At 39.6% G+C, this 18,235-nt stretch overlaps 1 protein-coding gene across 1 annotated transcript; it reads right to left on the reverse strand.

Moving 5' to 3' along the window:
• Positions 1–2,387: 2,387 nt before the first annotated feature.
• LOC116211880 (dehydrin Rab18-like) lies at positions 2,388–3,519 on the reverse strand. Its single transcript, XM_031546411.1, has 2 exons — positions 3,129–3,519; positions 2,388–2,945 (listed from the first exon to the last, which is right to left on the reverse strand). The coding sequence occupies exons 1-2, from the start codon at positions 3,402–3,404 to the stop codon at positions 2,691–2,693; spliced, it is 531 nt and encodes a 176-aa protein (XP_031402271.1). The 5' UTR covers positions 3,405–3,519; the 3' UTR covers positions 2,388–2,690.
• Between the last annotated feature and the right edge of the window lie 14,716 nt (positions 3,520–18,235).

Raw genomic sequence — 18,235 nt, forward strand, 5'->3', positions numbered from 1 at the left:
ATATCCCGTGGTGAATAAGATGCTTATATACGGTATCCCGATCATATATCAATGTGTTTTTGCATCAACGATATGGACAGTAAATTTTCCCAAGTGTGGAGTTCTTAACCGCAAAATCAAGAAAACTTTTAATCCCGCTCATGAAAGGCTTGCTAAACCTAGGCATGTCGATTCAATTTTTATCTATTTTTTTGCAAAAATAATGAATGGCATTAATTATTAAACATTCCAGAATGATGATGAGTTATGAATATGTCGAAAAATTTGGGGCGAAATTTGCTTACACATTTCATTGAACCCTAGTTGGGCATATTATGAAACTAGTCTATTTAGCTCATATCTATAACGTGTCATACAATTCAAACCAAATATAATGTAAAAGGTATGTTGTTCGGCTCAAGACCTTTCAATATGACCATAGAACTAAAAAGCCGAATATGTATCTCTATCTAGAGAAGTGGATGTAACTAAAATATATATGTGAATTTTGTAGATAGAAGTGCAAGTAAGTAGAATAAGAACCTGGAAGATGGATCAAAGTTGAGATCCAATTCTTGAGATAAATTTGAAACTTTAAGAAATAGTTCTTCCATAAAATTTGATAGATAATCGGAAGCTTAAAACTTTAAAACAGTTCTTTATAGTTGGGCTGTTTTTCGACCTTGCAGTTTCCCCTTCTTTTTTTTTTTTAAAAAAAATTCAAGTTCTAATGGTATCTAAGCCAGTAACTAGTTGTCAGAACTAAAGTGTCGCATTGGGAATAGGAAAGCCCCCTATCCTGACCTTTACAGTGGTCGGGATAGTGGGATTTTTGCCGACTTTGCCAAGAGTCGGCCAAAGACAACCAATGATGACTATGGTCGGGTTAGGAAGGCGGACTGTTAAAGTAGGGTCGGCAAAAGCAAAACCCCTTACGAAGAAGGCCTATGCCGACTTTTGTTTTCGGCCATTTAAAAAGGGTCAACAAAAGCACAATCTATTGCACCCCTTTTGAAAATGGTTGAGATAACATGGTCTATGCCAACCATTTTTTCCAACATTTCATAAGTGTCGCCAATGCATCCATTGTTATTGGGTAGTTGTAGGCCCCATATAACCCTTACTTTTGGCGACCCTTTCGGAGGGTTGGCAGAAAAGGATCGGGACAGGTCCCTTTTCCTACAGTGAGATATCAAATATAACAAGTTAGCATGCAAAATAGCCAGCATTATATATATATATATATAAAGTTGTAAACAATTCAGTATATTATTGTGTCACATCAAACAATTTATTCTTATATCGGAGACCATGATACAGTACATAAATTGTTCAGTATTCAGGATATTACTGTTTTCTTCAGATGAGATATACAACCATGGCCCTGATGAATAGACCCGACTTCTAGAGGAAGAATACGATATTTGCATACGCAAATTTTAGTTGGGACAGAGCTTGCGGATTGTGCGGATCAGTCATGGGAGGACTTCCACCCCTTCCGTGAGTAAGCTAAATAAGCCCCTCCTCGAAGGAATGAACTGAATCGAAGCATAATACTCGGGACGGATCCTGACAGAGTATGTATTTCGTCCTCCTTATGGCCTCTCTTCCATCCACAGCTCAGTCTCACAGTAAGGACCCGATCCATAGACGCAGTTCCGCCCTTCCTTGAAGCCTTTTCTCAGTATGAAACGTTTTTCTTATGCAAAAAGTAAATAATGTTTTTATACAAGAGATTCATAAGAGATTTCTCAGTACGAAACATTCTTGGAAGTGCAGCGATTAATCCACAAAAAGAATTTCTCGTAACAAAAAAAAAATTAATTCATGAAATTTCATGATTATGTATGTTTTCAACGCGTGCCTTCTTTCTCCAAAAGAAAACTGTTCCATGTTAATGGAACCGACATTATGCTCCACAGCCTCGACCAGGCACTTCGTCATGGCCACGATTAGTTTGCGCATTCTTTGTACAAATCGAAAGAGTTTCCCGGCCGGCGACTTAAAAATTGCAAAACCATCTTAATGACCAAGTCGGACAGAAAACCGAAAGAAAAATAAAAGAACACCGTCATATCCATCCAACCTTGAAGTGAGAAAGTTCTGTGTTCATCCACACGGGGGAAAAAGTAACCCATACTGAACAGTTACTCTTAACGAGCTAACAAAATCCGAAACTCGATGCAGGACTACTCACTATAACTAATCTCGAATTTATGTCTCATGCTGGATCCGTGGATCACCTTCTTGAGAGAAAATTGTTCTTTACATAATCAAACATCATCTTTACCCCGAAGACAAATACTTACTCTTCAATAGGGCATAGGAGTATTATTTCTGTTCTTTAAAGTAAAATATTTAATATTGTCCACAGAATTTATCTTTCACTTGGTCTCTGTCCTTATATGTCGGGATACAAAAGATCAACAATATATATAACCAGGAAATGAAAACCAGTATCTTAAAACAGACCAAGACTTATAGATCATGGCAAAACGTAACACAATTACTTAGCTAAGGGACTCGTCAACACACATGGGAACGTACCTGCCCCCCGAACGACCCTTTTATTTTTACAGCACACGTATTATCTTACGAACCTCTCCATTACCATCCTAAAAGCGGTAGATACGACTGGAGGTCGAGTAGAGTACACACATACAAGATTTAAGTAGCACTATTCGATATATTAGACCAACTGCTCGATGAGATTAGTGACTGCTGGTGAAGGTATCCTTGATCTTACCCATCATCCCTTTCTTTTCCTGCTGCTGCTGCCCAGCCTGGTACTGTTGTCCATGGCCATGCTGCTGCCCAGCCTGGTACTGTTGTTCCGCATAGCCACCGGTGGCACCAGTCTGCTGCCTCTGCTGATCGGTGTCCTTTCCGCCAACACCAGGAATCTTGTCCATTAGTTTATCTTTGAGTCCTTTCTTCCTTCTCCCGCCTTGGCCATCATCTTCAGACTACACAAAATAACAATTTAATCCACATTAATTAACAACAGAGAACTGAAGAATGAGGCAGTTAAATTGTTTTCTTATCCTGCTTTTTACGGTGCGGTAATATATTTATGAAGATCCTTCCGGCCGCTAGTGTTGGCAATACTGCAACATGATATATAAAAAAACTATGAGGGTCTAACTTACGGAACTGGAGCCCGATCCGGAGCGTTGAAGCACGCCTCCTTGATCTTCTTGGTGCTGCCTCCGCTGCTGCTGCTGGCCTTGGCCGCCACTACCAAGTCCATATGCCTCAGCTTCACCGCCGGCACCACCCATGCCAGTCCCACCATAGCCAGTACCGCCCATGCCAGTACCACCCATGCCAGTACCGTGCATGCCAGTGGTCCCACCCTGCTGGACAGGGTTCCCATACTCGTCTGTCTGGCGGGTTGGGTCGTATCGGCCTTGGCGTTGCTCCATCTTCGTTTGTTGATCGAAAGAGCAAAGAAGTTACCGGTAAATCGCAGTGTAAACCAAAACAGTAATAGGTAGATGATCTCTCTGGGATAGGATAGGGGTACTCGATGGAGAGGAAGATTGTAGCTCGGGGTTTATATAGAGGGGGTCGAAGTTAGGTTCAGCTCTACGTGCATGGCTCGAGATTCCAACGCGTGCATACAACACGTAAGGCTGGAACAATGTACGAGAAGAGGACACGTGGTGGGAAGTTAGAGGGTTTGCGTCCCGTGTGTCGGCTTGTGGATAAGGTTAAGGTACGTCGTTTTCATATTATCGGACTTGCTTCCGATGGAGACACTTCATCGGGTGGTAAATTGAGGCAATATAATAGTATTATCGATCTATCTTAATGTTGAGGGCAAGTAACTGATGATGTGGCGAACCGCTAACATTTCGATCATATCAAGGGCCAACTGTATATATGTGTAATTTCGCTTCTAAACCAAGATGTACGTATCTCGATAATTATGTTCAAAGTCAAAAAGTTTCGCTTCCGTTGCAATTTCTTAGAAGATATATGTTAGATACCAAGTTAGTTAATTAAATTTTTCATAGTTAATAATTCCAAGTTTTAACAAATTTTATACTTCTATAAGAAAGATAAAATGCATATGTCAGCACCCAATTTCGGTCCATCGGCTCCAGGGGCAAAATCGTCATTTTTACAATTTATTACCTTTTAAAAAAAATATTATGATAATTATAATAATAATAAATAAATAAATAATATTAATTTTTTTTAAAAAAAATTAATTATTAGTCTTCGGACAGGCCGGACAGCGTTGACCGGTTGCCCGTGATCCTCCGGCCCTTTTTTTAAAAATAAAAAAAAAGTTCGGGCAGGCCGGGCAGTGCTCATCGGCTGCCCGCGATCCCCGCCGGCCTGGAACTCCCAAATCGCGGTTTTCCGCGATTTTCTCCAAATCAGCTGAAATCTTAACGGAAAAGGGGAAGAAATTGCAATTAAATGGACAAAAAGCAATTCGGATAGGGAGGAACAGAACCCAGCAAGAAAAAACGGGAAATTTGCAAAAGTTTCAGGGAATTTTGAAATTGGAGAATTCGGAACTTTCGCCGGAAAACAGCAAGTTTTCCCCCCGATCCCGACGGTTTTAACTCCGGTGAGGCCTAGATCGACCACGGCGAAGCGTCGGTGGTGTCCAGAACCGTCACCGACGTCCATTTCGGCCTCACCGCGGCGTCAAGAGGCGAGAACCGCTGCCCGCAACCTCATCGCCGCCGTTCCCGGCGATCCCGACCGCTCACCGGTTAACGGGCCTCGGCCCATTTCTCCTTCTTCGCAAGTTCGGCCCATTCAGGCCCAACACGCACCAGTCCGGCCCGGCTTCTCTTCCGGGCGGTTTCTCCTTCGGGCGGGCCAGTCCGATCCGACCCGATTCGACCGGCGATTTTTTTTATTTTTACAGAGAAGCCCCTCAACTTTCCGGACTAGGTAAATTCTCGACTTAGTGGCATGATTAGGGCTCCTTTCCGGAATATTAATGCTTGCTTGATGGATATAATGTGAAATGCGTGTTCTTGGGTCGCGTGGATGATCGGATTTGTCCCGAACTCGATTTTACGAACTTTCTGTTTTGTCACATTTCAGTTCAGAGGACATATTTTATTTTTTTAAGATCTACCCCGAATTTCAAAATTATTTTCAATCAAGTCCCGGCCATTTTACTATTTTCCAATAAGTGCTTGGATTTTCCAAAATTTTTCAAGCATCCCAAGGAACTTTTCAAGTTGTTTCAGTTTAGTCATGGGGCCTTTTTTTTGTTTTCAGATCAGTCCAGATTTTCAAATTCATTTCAAATAAGTCCTAGGACATTTTCAGTAATTTTTTACATAGTCCCCAATTTTTTTAGAATTTTCAAATCAGTCCCCAATTTCTTCAGAATTTTCAAATCAGTCCCTGCTCTTTTAAAATCGTTCAATTCAGTCCCCTGGACATTTTCTAAAAATATCCGACCCTTTCCTACTTGAATCACCCACCGACAATGTATGTGTCCCATTTAAATATTTTATTTTTGTAATTATATGTGTACAACGTGACAATGTCGGAAATCAGAGTTTATCGGGCGGTCAACTAATGGCTATCTCGACGGCTCGAAATCCGTAGATTAAAGCATTCGGCAAATTTCTAATTAACCTAAAATTCTACATATGGGATAATCGGGACGTTAAATTTGGCTAAATTAAATCACTTGACTCTTTTAAATGAATTGTACGAACCGATTAATAATCTGTAATCGCGTCGACAGTTCAATAACTGTTAGTCACTCCCTTTTTTAAATTCACAATTTCAAAAGCATTGAGATACGTGCTACGTAATTTTGATTTTTCATACACACACATATTTTTCGATTCAAGGGGGACGACTATCGGTTCTTGTCCTGCCGTTACTCTAGTATAGGTTTGTGTTTAGAGCGGGTTAAAACATGGAAAAACAAATTAATCACAAACTCGGCTTAATCAAACATGGACAAATAGTCAAGTAGAGGGTTAGGTTTTGGGTTTTAGGTGAAAATACTCTTAATCTGTAAAAGCCATATTGTCACGATACAGAATAATCTAAAAAACAATCCACACATTCGAGACTTGACTATGGACATCACGTCTGTCGGGTCCATTAAAATAATGCCGAATGCTACATACCCTATCCATCACCCCTTTTGTTTGTTTTAAGGTAGGATTTGTATGTCAAGATACCTCGGTTAATAATCAGTTAATTCACGTAAATTCGGCAATAATAAAACCCCATTGATTGTTTATTTGAGCTTTCTTGTTATATTTTTTGCACTTGATTGTTATGCGGATCGAGCCTGATTCCTTAGGACTCGATTCACACTGGGTCCAACCCCCATAACCGTTGATCACGAGGTCCAATACTGTTGGGAATTGGTGTATGCCCTAGAGGCAATCTATAATCAGTTTTGTAATATGATATCTATTTCATTATAAAACGAGGCATATCTGTTATTGTGTAGATTGCGCTAAATATGATTTTACACGATAATGTCCTTGGAATAGTAGGTTCAATAGGCATCAAGTGTGACTTGATTGTGAGATCCTATAATTACTGAACATTATTCCTAAATGTCCATAGTCAAAGTATTATCGTTAATTAGGACAACGGTAATACGGTTAGACTAGTGTGAGTGTTGATTGATGACCAAATCTCATAGGTCATGGATGTGAAGATATCAAATCACACCACATGTATACATTAAGAGTAATGTGTATTGGACTGATCCGCCATGAGATTGCTACATGGGTTGTTACGTGACTGTCATTAGCATATCTCAAAGTGACTATAGTGTAATGGTCCTTTGACTTGAGGTCACCATGGATTCCTACATGTAATGTCATATACTTTGATACTGTCAAATACCACCGTAACAGGCTGGTTATAAAGACAATTATTGGGTATATCATAGAGCATGGAGAGGAATATGAGTGACCAAGATAGGATTTGTCCCTCCTACGAAACGGGAGCAATATCTCACAGCCACTTGGTGGTTAAGTCTAAAAGTGTATGCATATCCAAATGAGTCGATATAGCGATATCGAACTCATTTGTTCTGATAGACTTACCCGGTAAACCAAGAAAGAGAGATATTGAGCCATACAAGGATGTCATCGACCATGCCTTGGGCTTAATAGAGATATAGAGGACAATGGATTATATTACACGGTAATATAGGTCACGAAGTTCGTCGAGAAATTGACTTTTCAATTACTTGAGTAACAGTGATGCATTGCTAGATGCCGCTCACTGTTTGTAATATTGAAATAGAGATTTCGATATTACTGTCAACGTAATTGAGAACCTAAAGGGTCACACACTGCGACTAAATTGACGAGATATTTTAAAACAACAAAATTGTCTAATAAAGATTAGATGATTTAAGATGCGACCAATTAATCGGATATTTAATGAGATTAAATTTGCCGATTAATTATACCCAATTTCTTAGATTTAATGGTGTGCTAAGTGGCTATTTTTTATGGAACCACTTGGAGCCAATTATAGAAAGAAACATGGGCCAATTGTATGATAACACTTAGCTATACACATGGCTCATGGAGAGCTAATTTTTCAAAATCCCACACCGGTGGGATTAGAAAATTTTATCCATTCATATGCTTATATATATGTAGATATATATGGCTGTGAGACGTAGAAAAGTAAAAGATATAAAACACACATATATATTTATATGTGCGGAGACATATATGTGTGCGTGCATATATGTGTATGCATATAAAGTATATATATTTGTGTTGAATTGTTCAATTCAAATTTGGTCCATTAGTCTGAAAATTTCGGGTGTCGTATCGGTGTTTCTTTTGAGTGTTGGCCGCTAGTATCGCCGATCTCGAACACTCGTCGACAAAGTCGGTGTGGATACCGGTAGAGGCGTCACGCGTGGGACGCTCGGTCGACAATTTTAAATATTCCAAGTACGCTTTTATTTACTCTTATTCTTCTAGTAGGTCTTGGAATTAGTTTCACGGGTAGGAAATTTTGAATTTCTATTCCTTTTACGCTTCCGTAGATCCTGTGAAACTAGCAATTGGTATCAGAGCCTAGCTAGTTAGAATCTGAGTAGATAATAGCATAAAATATGATTTTATGTTTGGTATTGGTGTGATTATGTTTGATATTTGCGGTGCATGACTGTTAGACTTGGACTATGTGCTAGTTGTATTAGTATAATAGTTATACGTGTGGACTATTATGTAATGGTTACATAATAGTGTACGGTGAGATCGATTAAATGTTAATAAAATCCCTCAAAATATTAAGTCCATATCCTTCCACCGTGTAACGCTCGTCAAGACCAAGATCGATGAGTGCGTAGACCTTGCCCTCGCAGGATGCCCTCATCTATCCTAGTAAGACGTTGTGTTTACCAGTGGGTTGGACTTAACTGAGCAAGCCTAATAGGATTAGGAGTTCAGAGGCATGTAGTTGGGCATCGATCTATAAGATAGATTTGAATAAGGAGTTATTCACCCAACTAATTAAGAGTTGCATGTGATGCAATTGGGAAAGTGAGTTCCCTACCTAAATAGCCAGTTCTTGGTAAATCAACCCTCGCTGACTCAGAGCTTAGTGAGATATGGATCTTGAACTACTATGAGAATGATATTCTCTGAATCAATGTTGAGGGTCATTGATTTGATATAAATAATGGGAGCAATATTTAATAAAGTCCTCATTAAATATTGTAGTGTCATAATACTTATTTTGCATATTTCTGTGGTAGTTACCATGGCAGGGAGCACTTCTAGTACTTTCTGTTTGCGATCCGTCCTTGATAAGGAAAAACTGTCAGGGAATAATTTCCTTGGTTGGTATCGAAACTTGAGAATTGTTCTCACCCAAGAAAAGAAGCTATATGTCTTAGAGCAACCTCTTCTTGCGCCACCACCTGACGATGCCCCCCAAGCTGAGAAAGATGCTTATAGTAAGCATCATGATGATGCCGTAAATGTCGGATGTCTCATGTTAGTCACCATGGACTCGGAGCTTCAGAAGCAACACGAGAACATGAAGGCGTACGATATGATCGTGCATCTCAGGCAGCTCTATCAAGAGCAGGCCCGACATGAGAGATTCGAGATCTCTAAAGCACTTTTTCAGGCAAGGTTGATTGAGGGTAGCTCGGTGGGTCTTCATGTACTCAAGATGATTGGGTACGTCGAGACTCTGGGAAGACTGGGATTTCCTCTCGGTCAAGAGTTGGCCACAGATTTAGTCCTACAGTCGCTGCCCAGCAGTTATAGTCAGTTCATCATGAGCTATAATATGAATGACTACAATAAACCATTGCCTGAACTGCTTAACATGTTGAGAACAACTGAGCATGATATTAGCAAGGGGATGTCCGTTCTAATGGTCCAAGGGACCAAAAGAAAGGGCAAGGGCAAGAGTAAAAGCAAGAAGGCTAAAGGTGCATCCAAGTTTGACTTGGGTGCGTTGAAGCCTAAAGCCAAGGTGGCGAATGATGATTATTGCTTCCATTGTGTCAACACTGGACATTGGAAGCGGAATTGTAAGGTATACTTAGAGGAGTTGAAGAAGAAGAATGGAAGTGAAACTTCCACTTCAGGTATCCATGTTATAGAGATCAATGTATCTACTACTTCTACATCTTGGGTATTAGATACCGGGTGTGGTGCTCATATTTGTGGAAATATGCAGGACCTAAAGGATAGTAGATCGTTGGCAAAGGGCGAGGTGGACCTACGAGTTGGAAATGGAGCAAGAGTTACTACATTAACTGTAGGGACTTATCACCTAGTTTTGCCTACTGGGCTAGTATTAGATCTTAACGACTGTTATTATGTACCTACTATTAGTAGAAACATAATATCTGTTTCTTGTTTGGACAAGAAGGGATTTTGTTTCACTATCAAGAACAAGTGTTGTTCTATGTACATGAATGATGTATATTATGGCAGTGCACATTTAAGTAATGGTCTGTATGTTCTTGATCTAGATACGCCTATTTATAATGTGGAAACCAAACGGCTCAAATCTAATGATTCGAACCCGACTTACCTTTGGCATTGTCGTTTAGGCCATATTAGCGAGAATCGCATCTCTAGACTCCATAAGGATGGATTACTGGACTCGTTTGATTTAGAATCGATCGAGACATGCAAACCTTGCTTAATGGGGAAAATGACTAAGGCCCCTTTTACCGGAAAAGGTGAGCGAGCTTGTGATCATCTGGCTCTCATACATACCGATGTATGTGGACTAGTGAACAAGCTTGCTAGAGGTGGGTATCTCTACTTCATTACATTTACTGATGATTTCAGTAGATTTGGATATGTGTATTTGATGAAACACAAATCTGAATCCTTTGAAAAGTTCAAAGAATTTAAGAATGAAGTGGAGAATCAGTTGGGTAAGAGCATTTAAAATTCTTCGATCAGATCGAGGAGGTGAATATTTGAGCTATGAGTTCGCTGATTATCTTAAACAGTGTGGGATTTTATCTCAACTGACTCCACTGGAACACCACAGTGGAATGGTGTAGCTGAAAGGAGGAATCGAACTTTATTAGATATGGTTCGATCTTTGATGAGTCATGCAAACTTACCTGACTCCTTCTGGGGATATGCTCTACAGACAGCTGCTCTCATATTAAACAATGCTCCGTCGAAGTCAGTTGAAATGACACCATATGAGATGTGGTATGGGAAGCGTCCCAAGATATCTGTTCTAAAGATATGGGGTTGCGAAACTTATGTGAAGAGATTGTCTTCGGATAAGCTTGGCCTTAAATCGGACAAATGTTACTTTGTGGGGTATCCTAAGGAAACTCGAGGATACTATTTCTATAATCCCATCGAGAGCAAAGTGTTTGTTGCTCGAATTGCGGTATTCCTTGAGAAAGAGTTTCTCTCCAAAGGAACTAGTGGGAGGAAATTAGAACTTGGGAAAGTTTTACCACAAAATGACATTGACCAATCGACGAGCAATGTTGCAGAACAAGTACCACAAGTTGTTGTGGCACAATCTTCTGCACAGGTGACACAGGAGCCTCGTAGGTCTAGTAGGATACGTCATGAGCCCGAGAGATATGGATTTCTCGTGACTCAAGATAATGACGTATTGCTCATAGATAATGATGAGCCTACAACCTATGCGGAAGCCGTAATAGGCCCAGACTCTGAGAAATGGCTGGAGGCCATGAGATCTGAGATGGAGTCCATGTACACTAACCAAGTATGGACTTTGGTTGATCCACTTGAAGTGGCAAAACCCATTGGGTGTAAGTGGGTCTTTAAGAAGAAGACTGAAATGGACGGTAATGTGATTACCTTTAAGGGCCGACTTGTGGCAAAAGGTTTCAGACAAGTTCATGGTGTTGACTATGACGAAACTTTTTCCCCGGTGGCTATGCTTAAATCCATCAGGATCTTGCTTGCAATTGCAGCTTATTATGATTATGAGATCTGGCAAATGGATGTCAAAACTGCTTTCCTAAACGGGAAGCTCCTCGAGGATGTGTATATGACACAACCTGAGGGTTTTGTCGATCCACATAGTGCCGGAAAGGTTTGTAAGCTACAACGGTCTATTTATGGGCTGAAGCAAGCTTCTAGGAGCTGGAATCTTCGTTTTGATGATGCAATCAAAGAGTTTGGTTTCATCAAGAATGAAGATGAACCCTGTGTTTACAAGAAGGTTAGTGGGAGTATAGTAATCTTCCTGGTGTTATATGTAGATGACATACTTCTGATAGGGAATGACATTCCTTCCCTACAGTCTGTAAAGACTTGGTTGGGAAGGTGTTTCTCTATGAAGGACTTAGGCGAAGCTACCTACGTGCTAGGTATTAGGATCTATAGAGATAGATTCAAGAGACTGCTTGGCCTAAGTCAGAGTGCATACATAGATAAAGTGCTTCGGCGTTTTAGCATGCAGGATTCTAAGAAAGGGTCGCTGCCTATGTTATATGGCATAAGCCTTTCGAAGGCTCAGAGTCCTTATACTCGAGAGGAGAGGGACCGCATGAATAGGATTCCATATGCGTCGGCGATTGGATCCATCATGTATGCTATGTTATGCACTCGATCCGATGTCTCGTACGCTTTGGGTATGACGAGTCGATACCAATCAGATCCAGGTGAGAGACACTGGATCGCAGTAAAGAACATCCTTAAGTACTTACGAAGGACTAAGGAGATGTTTTTGGTATATGGAGGCGAAGAAGAGCTCGTTGTAAGAGGTTACACCGATGCTAGCTTCCAGACCGATAAGGACGACAATAGATCGCAGTTAGGGTATGTGTTCTGCCTGAATGGAGGTGCTGTGAGTTGGAAGAGTTCCAAACAGGAGACAGTAGCCGACTCTACCACAGAGGCCGAGTATATTGTTGCCTCTAATGCTGCAAAAGAGGCCGTTTGGATCAAGAAGTTCGTGACAGAACTTGCTGTGGTTCCTAGCATCGTAGATCCAGTGGATCTCTATTGTGACAACAATGGAACCATTGCGCAAGCTAAGGAGCCCAGGTCTCACCAGCGATCCAAACATATACTCAGGCGCTTCCATCTCATTCGCGAGATTATCGACAGAGGAGATGTGAAGATATGCAGAATACCAACAGATGAGAATATCGCAGATCCACTTACGAAACCTCTTGTGCAACGCAAGCACGAGGCTCACACTAGATCTATTGGCATAAGACATATGCCAGATTGGCTCTAGTGCAAGTGGGAGATTGTTGGGAATTGGTGTATGCCCTAGAGGCAATCTATAATCAGTTTTGTAATATGATATCTATTTCATTATAAAACGAGGCATATTTGTTATTGTGTAGATTGCGCTAAATATGATTTTACACAATAATGTCCTTGGAATAGTAGGTTCAATAGGCATCAAGTGTGACTTGATTGTGAGATTCTATAATTACTGAACATTATTCCTAAATGTCCATAGTCAAAGTATTATCGTTAATTAGGATAACGGTAATACGGTTAGACTAGTGTGAGTGTTGATTGATGACCAAATCTCATAGGTCATGGATATGGAGATATCAAATCACATCACATGTATACATTAAGAGTAATGTGTATTGGACTGATCCGCCATGAGATTGCTACATGGGTTGTTACGTGACTGTCATTAGCATATCTCAAAGTGACTATAGTGTAATGGTCCTTTGACTTGAGGTCACCATGGATTCCTACATGTAATGTCATATACTTTGATACTGTCAAATGCCACCGTAATAGGCTGGTTATAAAGACAATTATTGGGTATATCATAGAGCATGGAGAGGAATATGAGTGACCAAGATAGGTTTTGTCCCTCCTACGAAACGGGAGCGATATCTCATGGCCACTTGGTGGTTAAGTCTAAAAGTGTATGCATACCCAAATGAGTCGATATAGCGATATCGAACTCATTTGTTCTGATAGACTTACCCGGTAAACCAAGAAAGAGAGATATTGAGCCATACAAGGATGTCATCGACCATGCCTTGGGCTCAATAGAGATATAGAGGACAATGGATTATATTACACGGTAATATATGTCACGAGGTTCGTCGAGAAATTGACTTTTCAATTACTTGAGTAACAGTGATGCATTGCTAGATGCCGCTCACTGTTTGTAATATTGAAATAGAGATTTCGATATTACTGTCAACGTAATTGAGAACCTAAAGGGTCACACACTACGACTAAATTGACGAGATATTTTGAAACAACAAAATTGTCTAATAAAGATTAGATGATTTAAGATGCGACCAATTAATCGGATATTTAATGAAATTAAATTTGCCGATTAATTATACCCAATTTCTTAGATTTAATGGTGTGCTAAGTGGCTATTTTTTATGGAACCACTTGGAGCCAATTATAGAAAGAAACATGGGCCAATTGTATGATAACACTTAGCTATACACATGGCTCATGGAGAGCTAATTTTTCAAAATCCCACACCGGTGGGATTAGAAAATTTTACCCATTCATATGCTTATATATATGTAGATATATATGGCTGTGAGATGTAGAAAAGTAAAAGATATAAAACACACATATATATTTATATATGCTGAGACATATATGTGTGCGTGCATATATGTGTATGCATATAAAGTATATATATTTGGGTTGAATTGTTCAATTCAAATTAGGTCCATTAGTCTGAAAATTTCGGGTGTCGCATCGGTGTTTCTTTCGAGTGTTGGCTGCTAGCATCGCCGATCTCGAAGACTCGTCGACAAAGTCGGTGTGGATACCGGTAGAGGCTTCACGCGTGGGACGCTCGGTCGACAATTTTAAATATTCCAGGTACGCTTTTATTTACTCTTATTCTTCTAGTAGGTCTTGGAATTAGTTTCACGGGTATAAATTTTGAATTTCTGTTCCTTTTACGCTTCCGTAGATCCTGTGAAACTAGCAAATACCCCCATACACCGAGTGCGTATTTAATTTAATTTTCGATCTTTTCCAAAACTATACGGTGAGCATGAGTGAAATCATGGCCGAATGCGAACCGATCGGGATTTAGTCATTGTAGCTTGTCTTTTATTTATTTGAGAGAACAATGTAAGGTTTTATATTATACATATATTCATGTAAAATCCCGGTAAGAGAGTGGACGGTCAGAGTATTTTTCGAATTTACGGTGTCAAAACGCATAAGATGAGCGGAACTTAATTAAGCGGTAATTAAATTAAAATGGCAAGTTTAGACAAGCTAGAGTACCGAAAGCGCGTGTGGAATATAGGCCCACACGTAATAGAACCCCCGAATTCGGAATTTTCGGTTCCGTACAGACCATTGCCATAACATTTTAGGTGTACCCCGTACCCCTAGATCTGGGTAACTTGCCGGCCCTCGACTTCGGGGTCGTAAAATGACAAGTGGCGACTCCTTCTCACGTGCATCCGTCGCGCGTCCCCGGGAAGGTGGACACTCTCAAGCCGCGTTGCATAGGCGGCGCATACGTGCCCCGACGAGACGAAATTCGGGTGCGCACAGCATAAGAATGAGAATTAAAACGCGATAACACTCATCCTTGATCTAAAAGCACAAGATTAATTTAGTATCAAGCACCTTTATTTATTTGTCTTTTATTATTATTATTATTATTATAACCTCTATCTATTACATCCATAGGTCTCCACTTGTAAATGGGGTGAAAATGAAGATGACCTATGAATAAAAAGTTTCGGTAGCCATCATTTGTCAATATATTGTGGTGATCTTATTTTCCTTTGAGACGTAAAATATCCATTAGGCCAACTCTCAAAAGCGCGAGTTGAGCACGAGACAGGCCTTCCCTTTCGTACTCATTGACGACCATGAAGCGCGCTGCCTCTTCCACATAAACACAAGATGCATTTCGGTTACTTTTGACATAGAATGAACTTGACACAGTGTGAACTCACACAGACATGTTATCCTTTCCAATCTATACAAAATATCTACTAAGCCTAAATGTGTAATTGACCAGTGTCCAATCAAACAATTCAAACTAACAGATTGTATATTCCATTTCCATTTCTTCTAAAAATTGATTAAATTTTCTCATTTTATTTATTTATTTATTTTTGCATTTGGGTAAGTAAATTCTCAATAAGATCCATGTATTACTATTAGGGGACGGTGAGCACGGGTATATGATAGATCCGGAACCAATTGGAATTTATCATATTGGGTAGGTTTCGAGTGGTTGTCAATAAGAAATGGGTACGTTCAAAGTATTGAATTAAGGAACTGGTAAAAATAGATACCGATTCCGGTTGCAATCGACGAATACTCGGGGTTGGAATTGGAACTGTACATACACAAATATATAAACTATATATTCATTTTTATGCATGTATTTCCTTATATTATTATTATTATTAGTAGTATTAAAAAAGTAAAATAAAATAAAACCAAATTTCTAAACATTTCACCGATATTCTATTAATTTTCGTTCTATTTATTTTGAGTCATTCCACTTGTACGATTTTATTACTCAATTTCTAAAGAATTATGTGGCAATTATTAAAAATCATTTGAAACATCTTGTATCTCCTATAATAATTTTTTCTCAAATTCATTTAAGAATAAAGAATAAAGCCCGGATCTTGTATAGTAGATAGGGTCTCCGAATCCGCTAACCCCCAATTTCTATGATGTCAAAGTTGCACAACCATATGGCTAAAGACCATCTTATCCCCGTCCACTAAGGTTCAAAACTTTATCTTCCAACTTTTTAACTTCTTGTCCACATGCATCTACGTATAAACTCAATCAATTTGTTTGCAATCGGTGCTTTGATTCCTGGGATCAGTCGGTCGGCAGTTTCCTCGAATGATTGATTACTACGTGTACGTACCTCGTAAATTTGGTTCTAGCTGGTGTTGGAATTGGAGCCATCAATGTGCGTTGCAATGGGAGGAAAGAACCGACGACCGTCCGTATTGATATTTGGGAATAGCTCATTCAAAGCTCACGTACGTGGAAGAAGTTGAGTGCATGTCCTTTAAGTTTAAACAAAACTAACTTTTTTCTTTTTTTCTTCATGGGGGGGCCCTCTATCCGATAAATGGTCTGTCCCTCAAGTTAGTATTTTAGGACACGTGGACGGTGTTGTGACTAAATTGTGCTATTTCGGAGAAGATATTTTCTTGATGAAGCTTCCATTATTTTCTTGTTTGTCATTTTCTCTTCCCTCGGGTACATTTCAACATTGTGATAATACCAATTCTTTTTTTTTTTACGTAATATAATAAAATAAAAATTTTAATCGGTCAATCCTTTTATAAGAATAAAATTTACAGTCTCTTAATTAAGAGGTGAAAATGTGAATTATTACGTTACACTTTTTTTACAAGAATATCAATATATAGTCAGTGTATTACCCAAATTAATTTTCACCTAATAATACGAGAATGGAACAAACGGCGGAGCGCTGCTCCTCTAAACATGACCACCTGGTTGTCCATATTTTTCTCCATACAGATGTTTGTCCTCTCTCCTGTTCAAGCCCCTGTATCTCTCTCTCACATATCACATGCCTATTTTTCCGATTATTCCCTCATGGCACCCGATATTATTTCGTTCGTTCATCGCCATAGCTTTGATATTATTTGTTCGTTCATCGCCTTAGCTTTGATATATATTATATAAAAATTTATCAAGATAGGATAATTTCTCCCCTCTCACTCGTTGATCAGTGATTGTACCCTGTATAATACAAAACTCTCAAAGAAGAAATCATCTAGTTGCCTATAATTATCTCTCTACAAAGTACAAGTCAATAGAAAAAACTAGATAAATAATAAGAAGATAGATACAAGAAATTATATGGATTTAAGATGATCTCATCTCTTTACTTGTAATTAACTAAGTTGCAGCCTTTCTTCGGAACGCGAAAATGAAAGAGATCCATAGTTGATGGGCCTTGCACAGTGATATTAACGAACTGCATCAAGAAGCAAGTGTACGAGGTTCAAATCGCCATCAATGCGAAAATTCCGAGACTCGTCAAACCCATGGTTGAATCATATGTGACCGCAGGATTTTGGCTCATAAGTTCGGGATTCTGTACATAATTATTATGCCCTGTTTACATTGCGGTGTAAACTTTTCTAGTCCAGGACTCAAAATTCAGCTTATTACTCGACCAAGTTATATATACTAAGTTGTTTATTCCCAATCGGAGGGCCTCTTTAAACAATGCCGCACTCTCCATTTGCCCAGAGAAAGTGAAACAATCAATTTAGAAGGCGAAGATAGGTAACAACGTGACACCAAATTTCCCTCCCATAAGACGGGCCACAGTGTCGGTCGCTGAGGCATTTTCGTTGATCATAGTCCAGAGGAGGGCAGCATTCTATGCCTTCAACTCGTCGGAGCGACCCAATTCAATGCAAAGAAAAACTGACTCCTCTAAATTAGAATAGCGGTTGATAACATGCAACCTCGAATTTAATTAGCGCCTCGAATTCGATTGTTCTGACAAATTGAAAACTTAGCACGTCGCTCCCCACCAAACCAAGATCAATGGGATAGTCTTCTCAACAGGCATCGATTCCTGTCCTATGAGATAGAGATTTGGTTTCACATGATTTCCCATTTTCTTCATTTGAACTGACTGTTTCATATTCTTTGACCAAATGGAAAGTGGATGAATACTGCTTAGTCAGGCCGTGCCATTGGGTACGGCTTTATATAACTTGTTTGGATAAGCCGAAGAACGTTTTTCCGTAATCTAAGCTGGACATAGTTATGTGCAAAATCCCAACCCTATGGGCCAA

Source organism: Punica granatum, chromosome 6, assembly GCF_007655135.1.
Source record: "Punica granatum isolate Tunisia-2019 chromosome 6, ASM765513v2, whole genome shotgun sequence".
In the NCBI taxonomy this organism is placed as follows: Eukaryota; Viridiplantae; Streptophyta; class Magnoliopsida; order Myrtales; family Lythraceae; genus Punica; species Punica granatum.

Excerpts from the sequence above, each read along its gene's own strand:
- LOC116211880 (XM_031546411.1), bottom strand. The coding sequence starts at position 3,404 with ATGGAGCAACGCCAAGGCCGATACGACCCAACCCGCCAGACAGACGAG. Across the intron at positions 2,946-3,128 it reads CCGGATCGGGCTCCAGTTCC|TCTGAAGATGATGGCCAAGG; the intron begins GTAAGTTAGACC and ends TATTTTGTGTAG.